At 41.6% G+C, this 15,544-nt stretch overlaps 1 protein-coding gene across 2 annotated transcripts in view; it reads right to left on the bottom strand.

Annotated features, from left to right (window-relative positions):
• The window catches only part of MDFIC2 (MyoD family inhibitor domain containing 2), a 44,625-nt gene that overhangs the window by 9,447 nt on the left and 19,634 nt on the right, over nucleotides 1–15,544 (bottom strand). For both annotated transcript variants that reach the window (XM_005491401.4, XM_074550371.1), the window contains exon 3: nucleotides 688–756. In XM_005491401.4, coding sequence (XP_005491458.1) covers nucleotides 688–756 — 69 coding nt within the window. The remainder of the gene's footprint in view (nucleotides 1–687; nucleotides 757–15,544) is intronic.

Here is a 15,544-nt window from a genome sequence, read left to right as displayed (position 1 = left end):
TGATAAGGGATAGAGGGTTTAAGAGGAGCTCTGTTCTGCTGAACAGGGACTGCAGCAATGCAGGTAATCCAAGCAGCTCTTGGAGCAGCTGTTTAGGAAGAGACTCCACTGAAGGAGAAGGAGAATTGATCTCTGACCCTCCTAGGGCTCATCCACCTCTTACAGGCAAAGCACAAGGGAGCCTGTGTCTCTGCTCAGTGCTGGCATTTACTCCAAATCCATCCTGGCAGGGGCCCTTTGTCTCACACCCCTGTAGCAAGGACTCCCAAGGGTTAATGCTAAACTGTGTGGAAAACTGTAGCAGTTTAGGATCTGTAACTTTTTAATTTTCCCCTGAGGCGTGTTGGTGTGTGAGTGCAGCATTCATTATCCCGTGCCCTGCTGTCGCTACCTGTCTGTTTAATGTAGCACATGCTCATCACTGCAAGAGCTGTGTGCCATGTCCATTCAGTCCCCAGGTGACACAGGCAGAGCTGCATCAGACCTGATGGATGAAAACTTGTACGTATGAAGGCTTGATCTGAACACACTTGGTTCTCATAGAACCATGAAACCCAAACCTCAGGGTTTGACAGCAGTGCTTCAAAAAGGCAAAAGAAAATCAAAACACTTTTTCTTGATCATTTAAAGGACAAAATGGTCTGCCAGGGAGGGAGTATCTCTGCATTAATGGGGACAGCATCTTACCTGGATGGTCCTCGCTGCTCGATGTCACCCCAGGGAGGGCCAGTAGAGGCAGGGAGCTGGTGCGGCGGTCTTGTTGGAGAGAAGAAAACAAAATTGAAGAGGGATAAGTGTCAAATGAATGTGGTTTGGCACAGCTATCACCCTCAGCCACTTAGTGACAGTCATTGACTTCAGGAGTTGTTGGTCTGAGGTCAAACAGAAGCAAATCTGCTTCCTTGCTGTGGGAGGTTATATGGCATGGGGCGCTGTTTGTGTTTCCCTCTGTCTCTTTTCAGGAAAGGAAGCAAAAAATAAACTGCCAAGACAGAAAGTTTGACCCAAGAAAAGGTGAAGAGGAATCACAGCAAACACAGCAATTCAGGTAGGTACAGAAAATTTGAGAGCTGGGAGGTCTGAGATGAAATGTGGGGCATCCTCCATGCCCAAACACCTCAGAAAACTTAAATGAGGATCCCAAACCATGAGTACAGGGAGGAGAGAGGAAATTTAAGCCCAAACTCCAAGCTTCATGGCTTGTCATTCTTGGTGGACAAGATGCCCAAGGTCCATGTGGTGGCAAGCCCAGGTCCCCACATGGAGCAATGCTGAGCTCCTCCACCTCGGATGCGCCTGCCAGGCTGTTTACTCCATGCCTAAGGCTTGGAGGCTTAAATCTCCTTTCCTTCTCTCTCCAAGTGTCAGGGAGGCAAAGTAGGAGGGGTTGTGGGACTATCCCAGCAGTGAGTGCAGCAGATGGAGCAAACTCCATGGGAGCTGCTGTTGCCCACATGGAGAGGCCGGAGGGAGCGCGGGCGCCGTGGCCCATCAGAGGGGAGCTGCTCCAGACCCATATATCACAGGGCCTTTCAGAGATTCGTGCCCATTACATTTTGCTGAGCTCAGGCAGAAGGATGCAGGGGATTTGGAGACTGTTTATTTTTGTCATGAGGAAACAGGAAATAGTACACAAGGCTATAAATATATCCCGGGCTTCAGATGACATCATGAACTCGTGCAAGTGCTTCACTACTGATTTACGATGATGGACTGGTAATTCACAGGAGCTTTGGGTTTACTTTATTTTGCTGTTGCAGTAACAAAGCTAATGGTGCAATCCCGGGAGGGGGTATTTTATCAATAGTGAATTTTTGACCTCATTGCATACATTGTAACTTCATGAATTAGTGACCCAGCTAACTGTAAAGCCTTCTATAGGCTTATTGTAAATCTATCACAGGACTGGCAAAAACTTTTGGCCCAGATCCTAAGCTCTGACAGGCATGTGTTGATGGACTGCATAGCAAGCACTTCCACTAATATTTCTCACTAATTATGCCATATATTAAGAAAAAATGAATGAAGCCAATGTTTATATGCCGCTTTAACTGCTTTTCATATAAGAAAGCAACACAATCCCTAATAAATTTTCACCTTCAACATTTCTATTCATTATAATTTTTACCATGATGAATGAAGTTAGAACTGGAGAGGGAGGGGGTTCATCTTGAAATCTGTTCAGTGAATGACTGAATTTACTTCCCTTCCCCAACTTGTGTCGAGGAAGGAGGGAACAGATGGACACAGGAAGAAGAGGGAGGCGAGTGCGGAACGAAGGAGATGGGTGAGGAACAGATGGAGTCAGGAGAAAGTGAAGAGGAGAGTCAGCAAGGATGGTAGAAAAGTTTTCCACTTGACCTTGAGTTGAAATGAAGATCTGCATGCAGCATGGGGCAGCTAGCTTTTTGGGTTGCATCCTTTTTTCTCTCCATGGCACTTAGCTATAAGGTCTTGTGGGCCATCCCAGCAGCTCAGTGCATCCCAGGGGACCTGCAGAGCCAGGAGCTGGATTTTCCCTAGGGGTCACCTGCTGCAGAAGGGCACCTGCACTGTGTTCAAGTCCTGTAATGGTAATGGCAGGGGAGAACTGTGCGCCAACACAGGAACAAAAATGGGCTGGGATGTTGTAATTCTCCCAGGCATCCTAGTCAAGCCAGAAATTGGAGTTTATAATTTTGAAGAAGTGTACTACACCCAGTTTGTTAGGATCCAATGGCCAAAATACTCAGAGTAATTTATGATTTTACCTGCTTGAAGCAAGACATTTGAGATGGCCTGATTTTCAGAATATGCTGAGCATCTGTGTTTTGATGTGTATTGAATTCTATATCCCAAATCACTAGTAAGTCCCGGAAAATCTTGATTGTATTCTTAATTCGGTTAAATTGCCTGCATATACTCCACTGGTTCTGGCTTTGCTAGCTAAAGAATGGAAGAGGTGAAAGCTAAATATTGGCCATGTGTGTCATTCCCTTTGAAGAAAATGGGAGCCATGTGCACTCACCTAACAGCAATGTTTGGCCCCAAGTATGATTTCACAGCTGGGCCCTAACTTCAGGAATGCCAAAGCACTAAATGACTCAATTGGAGTAATCTGATCAATGCTGTATTTTCGCTGTGGATTTAAATTGCACACACAGCAAGAGCAGAGTTGGTTTTCTTCTCTCTCAAAATCACTTTTCTCTGCAGACTTGATAGCATAAATATGAAGTATTGCTCTCATCACAGAAATAAGTGAAATGGCAGAAAACGTATGTCAAATGAAATGCACAACATTACGTCCTTTTTACTTTTTGGAGGCTGTTTAAGAAAACGGCTTCATTAATTTTGACTGAATAAAAGGTTCCTTTAAGGGATTTCAATAGGTGACATGAAAAATGTTAATACGAATGATCAAGACAATGGAGGTTAAAACTGTTTTGAAAATATGTTTCTTTTATAGATCTCGGCTGTTGGAAGAGTTACAGAATAAATATACGGTAGTGCTGACATTCAGTGCTGTTTCATCTTAGCAAAGAGTTTTTAATAAAGAAAATTCTTTTCAAGGAATGCTTTCTGCAGCCAGTCTTCAAAAAGAGGTTTTCCCCCCCTCCCAGTTTAATAAAATTAAAGTAATTTATGTCATATTGATATGTCGATATGTTTTTCAATAAACTTTTTCACAGAGATTTTTTTAAAAATTCTCTTCACTTTAAAAATTATAATTATATGTCTTCCTCCCACTTTGAAAATGGCACAAGGTGCTCATTTGCAGAGCTCTACTGTTCAAATCTTCACTGAGAATAGAAATGTCATGACTCAGTTAACAATGCTTTATTATTCACATTGATCTTTTTTTATAGTGTTCTTTATCTCAAAAACATTGTAAATCAGATATCTTCCTCCCACTCTTTTGTTCATTTGCAAATTTTTATTATTCTAGTTTAAAAAAGCAATGGAGTGTCAAGAGTCAGTGTATATTGTTTATGTTCTTTTTTGCTTTAAAATTACTTTTAACTATAAAAAGTAAGATGTATAGCAGGGGAAAAAAAGCTGCATTTAAAGATGCTTAAAAAAGAATTGAAGGGATCAGTGTGAATTTTATGCTGTTCTCTTACACCTTGCAGTTGTAACGACTTTGCAAGAAGGGGGACTGAGCAATTTATGAAAAGGTTTTTATGTGCTAAGTCCTTGTTGCATCAGACATCATCATCTGTGTTAAAGGCTGGACATAATTCATGCCCTAAGTGACCACAACAGCAAAATTCCCAGTGTGTTCACTGGCTGGGCCTGCCCAGAGCCCTTCCTGTCCATCGCTCCCTGTCACAGCCGGGTGTGAGGCCCTCAGGAGCCCTCAGGTGATGAGCACCAAGATAAATCTCTGAACTGGCACAGGAACCTCACAGCTTTGGTACCAGTGCTAACTGCAGCAGAAACACAACAGTAATTCATCAACAGGCAAGGTAACCCCTGAAACCCATGGGGCTGGATGTGGGATACAGCTGAGCACCTTTCAGGAGAGCCTTATTGGAGCCTTCAGGTCTTGTTTGTAGATCAGCTCTCCCAAATTCCCCTTCAGCCACTGTTTTTTTTCCCTGTCATGTTTTTCTTGAGGTCCGTATTTCTGTTCTGGCAGTTGTGACTTTTTGAATGGCTTCCATGAGATAAACCTATTACAGGAATTGGGGGTAGTCCAGGGAGCAGCAGGATTTCGTGGTATTTCACATGCTCCTTGCTGTTAGGTAATTTTTTTATCATCTTTTCCCTGTTTTGAATTTTATGATCAGAGCATCCTGGCACCCTGTTGTTATTCCAGCAGGCCTTGAAAGAGATCATCTTCTCTGGGAGTCACTGAGATGGAATGGCTATACCTGAAGCTGTATTTAAGCCCCAGACTGGATTTTTTTGGGGGGTCTTATTGAAGTATAGAGTGGTTAGGGTTGGAAGGGACTGAAAGACCATCTAGTTCAAACCACCCACCATGAGCAGGGACACTTTCCACTAGACCAGGTTGCTCCAAGCCCTGTGGAAAGTGGCCTTGAACACTCCAGTGATGGGGAGGACCTTGTGGGTGTGTAGTGGCCCTATTATAGGAAACAGCCCTAAAAAGTCTTGTAAATGAAGCTAAAGTCTGCTTTCCAAATTCCTTTGTTTCTTTCTTTTTGTTTTAAACTGCACTCTGCTGATATTTGCTAAAAGCAATAATTAAAAAACTCAGAACAAGTCACAAACTGAACCTGAACTGAAATCACACAGCCCTATCATTCTCCCTCCAAGTGGAGTGCTTAGCCATGTTTATTTTTATTAATGTCAGTAGGTTACCCCAATCACCATGTGTCTGTGCCAGTCCCTGTCCTCTTCCCAGGCTGGGATTTGGGATTCACAGCATCACACAGAGCCCCTGAGGCCACCCTCTGATGGGGCTGCCTGCACACCCCTCATGGACATCTTCTTGTTTTGCAGGACTGACTCAAACCTCTCAAATTCTCTTCATTCCTCACTGCACAGAGTGAAACTGGAAGGTATGACGCACTGTCCCATTTGAATTGACCGTACTGTTTTGAAAACAGAGAATAAACAAACTTTACAATTGTTAATGTTGTTGTTGTTGCCTTGATGTCACTGCTGCATTAATTCACCCTTCCTTCCTCTCATGGTTAATTACTCACCCCACAATGAGGTTAAGGTTGGCTGCCAATATGACCAAATTTCAGAAACAAAATCCTAACCTGAGCTGAGTAGCCAGAAGTGGACAGGGCTTTACTTAATACACAGGAACAGTAACTAAAGGTAGGTGTCACCCATGTACATCCTCATGTAATTACTCACTTTTTAGCTGAGGAAATTTATAGATAATATAAACCAGAAAATGCTGAATTTATTACAAAAGATTTTTTTTCCATGTAAAACTCTGTGTCATTAAATTTGGAAAGCACTTAAAATTCTCAGTTTTATTTTTGGTAATCACTATGTATTGAGAAGTGAAAATATCAGAAGGATCTCTAGGCAGAATTTGTGAACTTTCCAATGAAAAGACAGCACAGGCTCTTTCTTTTGTGTCCCAAGGTCCTTGACAACTGTACTGCTTTCTGAATGACACAGAAGTTGTGTGCCAAGAGTTTATTCCCAAAGCAGGCATTACACACAGTTATGGTCACAAAGATATCCTTGCACAGCATTAATGCCAGAGCTGCTCTGAGACTGTCAGCATTTTCATTTGGTGGGGGGAAACACCAACAAACCCACATATATTAACACCATCAAACCCATATATATTCTTAAAATAAATCCAAACATTTTAATGCTGTGAAATAGAGCTGCAAATCACAGAAGATGCAGCTTTTCTCACAGGTAGTCCTTAGAGCTCTACTGATGGTAAATTGACACATGATAATATAGGACTACAACTCTCCACATCTTCTAATACAGTATGAAAGTTTTCTTTGATCCCATTGGTGAGTGGCAATCTGTGAGTCTTATGTCTTCTATGAAACTTTTCCAGCAAACACTTCCATTTGTTTCCCTCTTGCCTGCATGCTGTGCTGGAACACAACTGGGAGCTGGACTTGCGCACTGTAATAAACATTATTAATCTTATTGCCATCTGAGCACCTCCCCAGGTGTTGCAGAACAGGCTGTGCTGGACCGTGCTGGAAAACTACTTATTTATCTTTGCAAGGGCTTGATCCTGTACCACCAGATGTCAGAGAAAACAGTTCCAGGGAGCTCAGATCAGGCTCCAAACCAGCCTCCAGTATGGTGGCCTTCTCTTGGTTTCCTTGCTCTTTTCCTCAGAAAAAGGCACAGACAAAGCAATCAGCAATATCTGAAGCTGAAGATGTATCATACTGTGCATCTTTTCACAAATCCTTTTTTCCCCCTGCACCAAAGATGCTGAACATCTATTCTGGGGGCAGACAGATGACATCCACTGTTACTTATGTATGTAATAAGTACTCTTAAAACGGTGTAGTCTTGCCGGCTCTGGCAAAGGCAAGCATGGTAAGTGTTCTGCTCGCAGCACTAAACACACTTCTCTCACTGTGCAGTGGAAGAATGTGTTTAAACTCGCAGTCTATCACTATTCCTGGATAGTGTAGGAGAGTCAGGAACACTCAAGATGTCTTTTCCTGTGTATATTAACTTGTTCTGAAGAAAATAGTGTTCTTAGAAAACACGACTCTTATGGCAGAAGAAAGTTTCCTTCATGATTGTGCTACAAAGGTTTCCGAACAGCTGCTTGTTCCTTTGGGTGCATGAAATATGAGGTTCAGCCCGCTCAGAAGTGCAAACACGTAATTTCTTCTCACCATGGCACCTTTGCTGCGGTCATTTCCACCTGGCTTTGTGATGCTGGCAAGCACAGCAGTAGCACAATGTCTGCATTGTGTGAGCTCTTGGAGGAGAGCTGTAGAGCTCCACAGCCCCAGGGAAATGCCAGTCTCCCTAGATCTGTCTGTTTGTCCTGCTTCACCAGGAGCTGCATTCACAAGGAGTTTTGTTATTCTAATGTGGGCAGTGAACACCAGAGTTTCAGGTGTTGCTGGACGGTAGCACAACTTTCACCTGTCTGTGCACAAGGGCTGAAGGGTTGTTGGGCAACCTTCAGCAGGCTGGGCTTCCCAAAGCCACAGGAGTGGCACCCCTTGTCCATCCTCCTCAGGGACAGGTGAGAGCCCAATGCTCTCCCCAACACCCTCTGACATCAAAACCATCACTGAAGTTTTGCACAAGGCTCAGGTGTACAACCACATCCAAACAAGGAGGCCACAGCCCAGGCCCTGATCGGAAGATGTGTCAAAGAAATGGAAGAGGTTCCACTATTTTAACACAGATTAGGCAAAATCTAACCCCCATTAATCCTTCATAGCAGGGCCACTGGTTTGTTCTTTTTCAATCTGTTCTGTATTCAAAGCAAGCACAGTTTTTTCTGTCGCTATACTGCTATTGTTAACAACTATAAATGTATTAAAAACACAGGGGCATTTTAGTATGTGTATTGTGCATAAGAAATATTGTTACATGACAAGCTCCAATTGGCAAGTGAAAAGAGGTTTTATTGAAGGAAATAGCAGTAGCAAACAGTGAACTATGCAGAATAATGGTAATTGTTCCTTTAACATTGGCAGCGCGCGTTCACTTAATATGACTGCTCCTCTGTCTCTGCCTCATCCAGACCCAGAGGACCTGTTAGACAAGCAGGCAGCCACCTCTCTCTGGGATCAAGCTGTCAATGCAAACTTGCTTTCTTTCTATTTCTCCGAGCTAAGCTATACCCCCAGAGCTCCCGAAGCTTTTCCTGAGTGAAAGCTTTAAAAAAGCTCCATTCTAAATTACATCACACGAGCTGTTCTCTTCAGACTGACAGAACAAAAGCAGGAGAGGGGGGGGAATGCCAAAAGTACCATCTGAATGACTTGAGTTGCACAGGATGCTTTACCTCCTCGTGCTTTATCAGAGCAGGCAAACATCTTGACCTTGCCCACCAAAGCCTTTGAGTAGAGAAAGTTTGCATCATGTGTGCTTCCAGTACAAATAGAATCACAGAATGGTTTGGGTTGGAGGGGACCTTAAGGATCATACTATTCCAAGCCCTCTGCCATGGGCAGGGACACCCTCCAACAGATGAGGTTCCATCCAGCCTGGTCTTGAACATTTCCAGGGATGGGGCATCCACAGCTTCTTGCTGTCTTCACAATAAAACATCTCTTCCTAATACCCAGTCTAAACCTACTCTTCTTCAGATCTAAGCCTTTCCCCCTTATCTACCATTTCATGCCTTTGTCAAAAGCCCCCTCCCAGCTCTCTTGTAGGGCCTCATGAGGTATTGAATCCATTGGGTGTAGGTTTTGATTGCAACAACGGGGTCTTGAGTGTCCATTCCTAATGGGACTGAGGTGCTTTCTAAAATTTTTGGATGATATGGTTTCTAAGACAGCCAGCTCATTGCTACTGGAAGAGCCCAGCCTGTGGGTGCTGCCCAGCCTGGTGTACTCATCCTTTAATCAGCAACACCCCAATTAATGGTCATGGTGAGCCACGGGCCACTGCCAAAATCTGAAAGGTCTCTTGAGTTGGCTCCATCTGGGATGCTCCAAATGACATTTTCAGAAGTAATTGGAGCAGATAAGCATTACCCACTTCTGGAGTGGCTGGGTAGAAAGCAGATAAATTGGCATATCTCCCCATTCTAAAGGCTTTCAGATGGTGTTAATTGGTATGAGAAGCCTCAGTTAGGAAAACATCCTCAGCTGGGAGGGGAGGGGGCCACAGGCCTTGCATCTCCTTTAGCAGATAAATAGAGGAAAGAGGGCAAACAGCATCATGGCAGTTCTCCAGGTAATGTGCAAAATTAGTAGCCCTGGAAAGGAGGCAGCTTAAGGGCTGCCTGATAGCAAAGTAATCAAGTGAGATCCTGCAAGTGGGAATAAGCAGCATTTTTGTGGCTCTTAAGCTGACCCTTTTGGGGTTCTTACTCAATTTTCATAAGAGAATGGTGGTGAGGTTATGACCTCATTCTCATGCTCTAAAGCTTTTAGGCCTCTGCACAGCATTTTCGTGTTTGTACTGCTGTTTTGAGTAAGCTTAAAAACGTTTCTTTAGCATCATTAACATAAAAAATAATCTCAATTTAAAGATGGGCTGAAAGCTGAAACAATGAAAAATATTAAGGAAAAAGTGTTGCTTTCATCCCCCAATGGAACTAGACTTACTGAGCTAATTTTTTTCATGGAAGGTGCTACTTCAGTACCTGAAATGATGCCCTGCTCTAAGAGCTGAGAAGGTGAGGGGTTTACCAGAGTGTCTAAGGGGGCTGCTCAGTTTGAAAAAATAATGGAAAAAGAAAGTTTCACTAAGCAGGAGAAGCTTCGCAGCTGGTGCTGTGCCTTTGTTATCTACATGGGTGTTTTGTGAACACCTCAAAGCTGTATTGTTATCAGTGGAGAGAAAAGTCAAGCTATGTCCCCTAATTAACTTCACAAGTATGATAAAAAATAATTCCTAGTAGGAGTTGGCAGATACCCCTTCCCTTTAGTTAATGTCCTGTGGCCTCTCACTGAGATGATCTTGGATGTGTTTTCCAACCAAAGTGATTCTATAATTCTGTGTTTTCCCCAGGGAATACAGCAATTTTCATGCAGTTGACACAACCTGTCTTACCCAAAAGGGCAGAGACTGCTTGGGGATCCTGAGTCACTGATGCAGCATTGAACCCCGAGTTTCTGAGTGAGTAAAGTTTGTCTTTTGCTGTCTTGTTTTTTTGGTAGCCCATGTCTGAGTTTTCTTTATGCACCTGACCAGTGAAATGAATCTGCCTCAGTCTGTGAGGGACATCCTGATGCCCATTAAAGGTGATGGAAATGTTTGGCTCAAGGGCAAACTATAGCAAGTGTTGTATCTGATACCTGCGCCAAAATGAAAATCTTAATTATGTAAAACCTTCATTAACCACTGGTACTGAACTGTATGCTTTGTCTCACCTCTGCTGGTATAGAGATAAAGATGCTGGACTTTTGAAGGTTGTGGAATAAGTTATTAAACATAACCCTAGTCTAGTTTTCTGAACCATGGGTTCAGGATATTTTGAAAGTTCAAGTTTAGTTCACCCATCTTTATTTCTCTGTTTCAGCATAGCAATGCTTCCTATCTTTTTAGTTATTCTAGGCTTTTGCATTGCCTTTCACTACCATGACCTCTGAGAATCTCAAATTTTTAACTGGCAAAGTTGAGAACTTGGTGATGCCTGTAGCACTGTGCCTTTCTCCTCTCTGTGGAGGGGAAGATGTAGTTCTCATCTAAATGACTGAATGCTTGGGAGGCACTGGGATCCCGATGGGTGTGGGATTTTGGGCCACACAGAGGCCACAAATATAATGTTTTGCAGTTTCTTTGGTAAATCTTGATCTGAATACAAATTGCGTCTCAAGTTGTGCTTCTAATAGTGCTAACCAGTAGCTTGCCTTGCTATAAAAGGAGGAAAATGTTATCTGGAAATAACTTTCAGATAACAGGCAGGGGGCCATATTCCCAGAGTCAATTCCAGCATAGCTGGACAGCAGGGAAGCTTCTTGTGGCCTGGGGACAAGTGTGCTTGTAGGGAAAGGCTTGTGAGTCTCTGACACTTTGCCTCAAGCAAGACACGGAGTCCCTGGGGAGCTGTGTGTCTGAGGAGGGATTAATTTGCTTCTGCCACCGTGCAGACCACACTGCCCTCTGCTCCCTGCTTGATTCACAGCCTGGGCTGCTCTGCCTGGCTTCAGCCTTTTTGGGGGTGGACTCAGGGAATGGCTTATTCCCATCTGGATTGAGGTCCAGAAAATGTACTCTGAAATCTGTAGATATCATTTCTCTCTTTTATTCTCCAAGAATGTGTAAGACAAGCTTTATGTTGTCTTTGAGCTTGCTAAAAAGGGAACAGAAATTCATGCCTTTTTCCATGTGTTTATTTTGAGTCACGACTCTTCTGGGAAGGGTGATTTGTTTGCCTTTCCATGACAAATGACAATGGTTTAAGTTGCATCTCTGCCAGCCTCTTTCTAAGTGGTTTCAAGCAGTTTACTTACAGGGATTATTTCATCTGCCACAGAGCATGAGGCTGCTCTGAGGTAGTGTCTAACTTGCACTGAACAAAACCATGGAAAGTTAGCTTAAGGCAGGAAATTTAAGGTGTTCAGGAGACAGTAGGCTCACAGGAGCATGAAGTGATGGTTTACAAGAGTTTTGCACTTGGATAAAAAAGAAATTATTTGACTTTTCCTCTCCTGATAAGCACCAGGAAGACCAGGAATGTCTTGTAACATTGGATGTGCTGACTGCTTAAATTCTGACTGTCCCTCAATAAGAGCTTGTGCTATTTAACCCCCTATAAAGTGGGAACATTCAGTACCTAAGCATACATAATTTGGTACTAGAGTAATTGCTGTAAGTTAATATAGGCTTCATAAATGTCATTGTCAATGTCTTGTGGTTGCCTTGCTGAGCTTCTGAGAGAGTCTGAAATTTCTATGCAGCAAACTTCTCCAGCTCTCACATCTTGTGGTCACTCGTTATCTGCAGCAGGAGGGTCAGACTTAGGAGACTGCAGCTTCTTTCCAGCCTGCAGGTTTCCTCCCCCTTCAAGTCTGTTTTTTACTCCTGCCAGTACCCTGCCTTCTGTTTAAAAGCATTAGTAATACCAAATAAAGCTAAAGACGCTTGCTATAACAACTAAGTTGTTTCCTTTTTAATCAGAGCACATGCTTATGCCAGGTTTGGCATGAAGAATCTGTGGAAGTGTTTGGTTCAGGGCACAGTAAGCTGATCATTTGTTAGAAGTAGTGCATTACATATAATTTTGCTTTTAGTGGTACAATGTACTGGGAGGTTGGTACAAGCATTGGTAATATAATTTTTGCTTGGTTGGAGGTGGTTAAAACATAAAGACTAGGAAATAATTCTATTGCCATGTGTGCTGAATTGTGGTTTGGTCGCAGCAGTTGTCTGCAGCTAAGTGGCCATCAAAACCTTTCTTGGGGTGGCAATAAATTATAAAAAAATCTTCTGAAAATATCAGTTTTCAAAGAGTAAAAGATGCAGCAATTATTGTGACACAGGTTTGCAGTCTGTTTCTGATTATCTTTTTGGCTGGAGAGTTGGGGTTTCTAATTGTAAGGTTAAGGAATCCTTTTTATCTATCTCTTGCCTCCTAATCCTATGCTAGACAGTATTGATTTCTGTGCCTTTTGTCTTCTGGGGAAGGAGACAATCTCTGGCTCATGCGAACATCTTGTTAGAGTCTGCTGAGGATTAGGGGGTGTGACAGTTTTCTTGCTGAGCCTTTTTATTGGGGATTTTTATGCCTGCTTTTCTGGGAGGTCTTTGAAATGTCTTTTATGTAGCAATCATTTCACTCTTTCTTTGTTGTCTCAAATGCTGAGGCTGTATTCTTCTCATCTGTTCCTGTTTATATTCCATACTAGCTGGTCATAACAGTTTAGCTTGAAACTATCATCACACCGTGTGCTTCTGAATCACAGGAGTGTTGCTAACAGCTCTAGGACGACTGCAAATTTGAGGGTTTTTTTAGGGCATCTGAAGATTTAGCATGGTAGTTTAGTATGAAATACTGATAAAGAGGTTCCAGATGAAAAACAGTCTGGGAATTGGATTTTTCAAGCATCCTCAGCCAGGTATAGGCCCTTAAAAATGCTCCTGCTCTAATGAGAGAGTCCCCCTTAGGGTGGTGTTCATCATTCCAGCTCTACCTGATAGGTAGGATTGTAGTTCAGTCTTTGGAAGACAAACCCATCCTGCTGCATGTCATCTCACCTGGACTGAAGAGATTCAGCCAGGAAAAAATTGCTTTTTTGAAAGTCTGGTTTTGTCCCTACTCTCATCCCTTCTCCCTGCAGTTGGTTATAGATAATTATTCAGACCAGAACCCAAACTTCTCTGAAGTCAGATGATTGACTAATCCTGGCCAAAGAAATGAAGGAAACTCAGCTTTTCATAAGGTTCTTCATCTCAGTTTCAGGAAGTAATGGGTTCAGTCAATGTACTGCAATACAGGTAAAGCAGTAGATTATGTTTCCTAAAATTTTTATTAAATCAGTGCTTCTCTATCTTGAGTAGCTATCTTAAAACATATGGACTTCTCATATCTTTTAAAATGAGATGATATTTCTGACGCTATGTAAGTTCAGGTACCAGCTGGGCAGATCCCAGATTTAAGGTTGGGCAAGGAGCCAGGGTTATGTAACCTTGCTGATAATGAAGATATGAGAGACAGGTTTCTGAGACATTCATAAGGGAAAACTGGTTGCATCACCTTCCCCTTAGATAAGATTGCAGTAAAAATTTTGGTATTGTGACTTCATTACCAAAACTGAGGGTCTGATGTGCACAAGACGCTGTCTCCAAGTATTAATCTAGCTAAAGTCTTCTTAATTTCACTAAACTGTGTGTCACACCTTTGTAGAGGAAAAAGCTACCTGCATACATGCTTACTTTTTGCTGCAATAAATACTTTCCTGAGAAATGGTTTCCTTTTTTCTCTCCCTACCAAAAATTTGCCCCATATAACAGCACTTCCCTTTGTGTACAGCCTCTCTAGCCTAATTTTTAGTGTCAAAAGCCATATTTAATACAGTTCAATTTCACACATAACCACAAACCCCATTCTTCCAGATATGGCCTCAGTTTATTTTATATCACACATCTTTTTGTTAAGGTATTTTATGCATAGCATAATATGCAATGATACGGCACTGATGTTTATCAAAATTGTTTTACACTGTACTTATTTCTATTCCTGTTTTTTGGATCAAGTACAATACAGCTGCAGATTAATACCACCTTTTAAAAATGGCTTAATGTGTTTATTTTCTTACCACATTCACTTCATCCACTAACTTGTTATATGGATTATATTTAATGGGAATCTTGTGGGACTATCAAAGGGCATTTATTTTCTATTGAAATAACAATTAAGATAACACTCAACTAATATAGTAATCAAATAAACCTGACAAATAACAAAAACTTTTTTAAAGCTGCAGAGGCATGCTAACAAATCTATTTGATCAATATATGGGATGTGAAAAAAGAGGAGACAAGATTGACTGATGAATAAAATGGAACTGACACAAATAGGCTGACAGCCAGTCGCAAGTCTCTTTAGGGCAAATGCAATTAACTTAGAATAATAGACTCAAATTTGATGGTTAGAAATGCATTTTTATTAACAATCACAGCCTGAATCATTATGCACTCTTATGAATAAAATTGTAGTTATACTGAAAGTCTGTGTATACATGTACGTACAAAAAAGCCTTGTTAAAGGGGAGCTTTATTTTTGTGACAGAATGGTTGTGTGGGATTTAAAATATAAAGCATACACAAGTATAAATCTAAATATTCAAACCAGTGATATAAAAATTACATATTTAGTGTGCTAGTATTAATGATAAAGGCAATAAGCATCGGTCCCAGGACTGCTTGTTCTTTTGGGATGTGAAATTGCAATCAGGGATTTACAGATTTCATTCTGAGGCAGAGAAGTCATTACTAGAAACATAAGCTCATTCTCTTTACTTTAATAGCTATTTTAAATCATTCATTTAGAAAATACATTAACTATTTATTGTATAGGCAGTACGTTTCCACTGGCATTTCATTTTCATGCTTTTTTATAATCCTTTTTAGCAAATTATTTTATTAAAAGAAGATTAGAATTAGCAAAAGGATCCTACCAATTTTTGAAAATGCTACTCTTGAAGAAGAATATTTCCCATTATTAACAGGTATGCAGCATTAAAACTTTAAAGGAAGGGAAGAGATTCAATTGCTAATGTGTCCTTTTTCTTTTGACCTTCATTGCAGTGGCTGATTGCTATTTGTAAATTGCTTTCAAAATTTTTAATCTCATTTAATTTCCGAATAAATACATAATCTTTTTTTTCCCTCCCAAAAATCCTCAGGCTTTAGATATGAATAGAGCTGCCCAAAGGTTATGTTGTGGTGCAGACATCTCTTATTTGTGGGAAAAGAGAAAAAACACCACTTAATGCAGACAAACACTACA

The sequence above is a fragment of the Zonotrichia albicollis genome, chromosome 12 (assembly GCF_047830755.1).
Source record: "Zonotrichia albicollis isolate bZonAlb1 chromosome 12, bZonAlb1.hap1, whole genome shotgun sequence".
Lineage (NCBI taxonomy): Eukaryota > Metazoa > Chordata > Aves > Passeriformes > Passerellidae > Zonotrichia > Zonotrichia albicollis.
The sequence above is the reverse complement of the archived record's forward strand: the minus strand, read 5'-3'. Positions and strand labels throughout refer to the sequence as shown.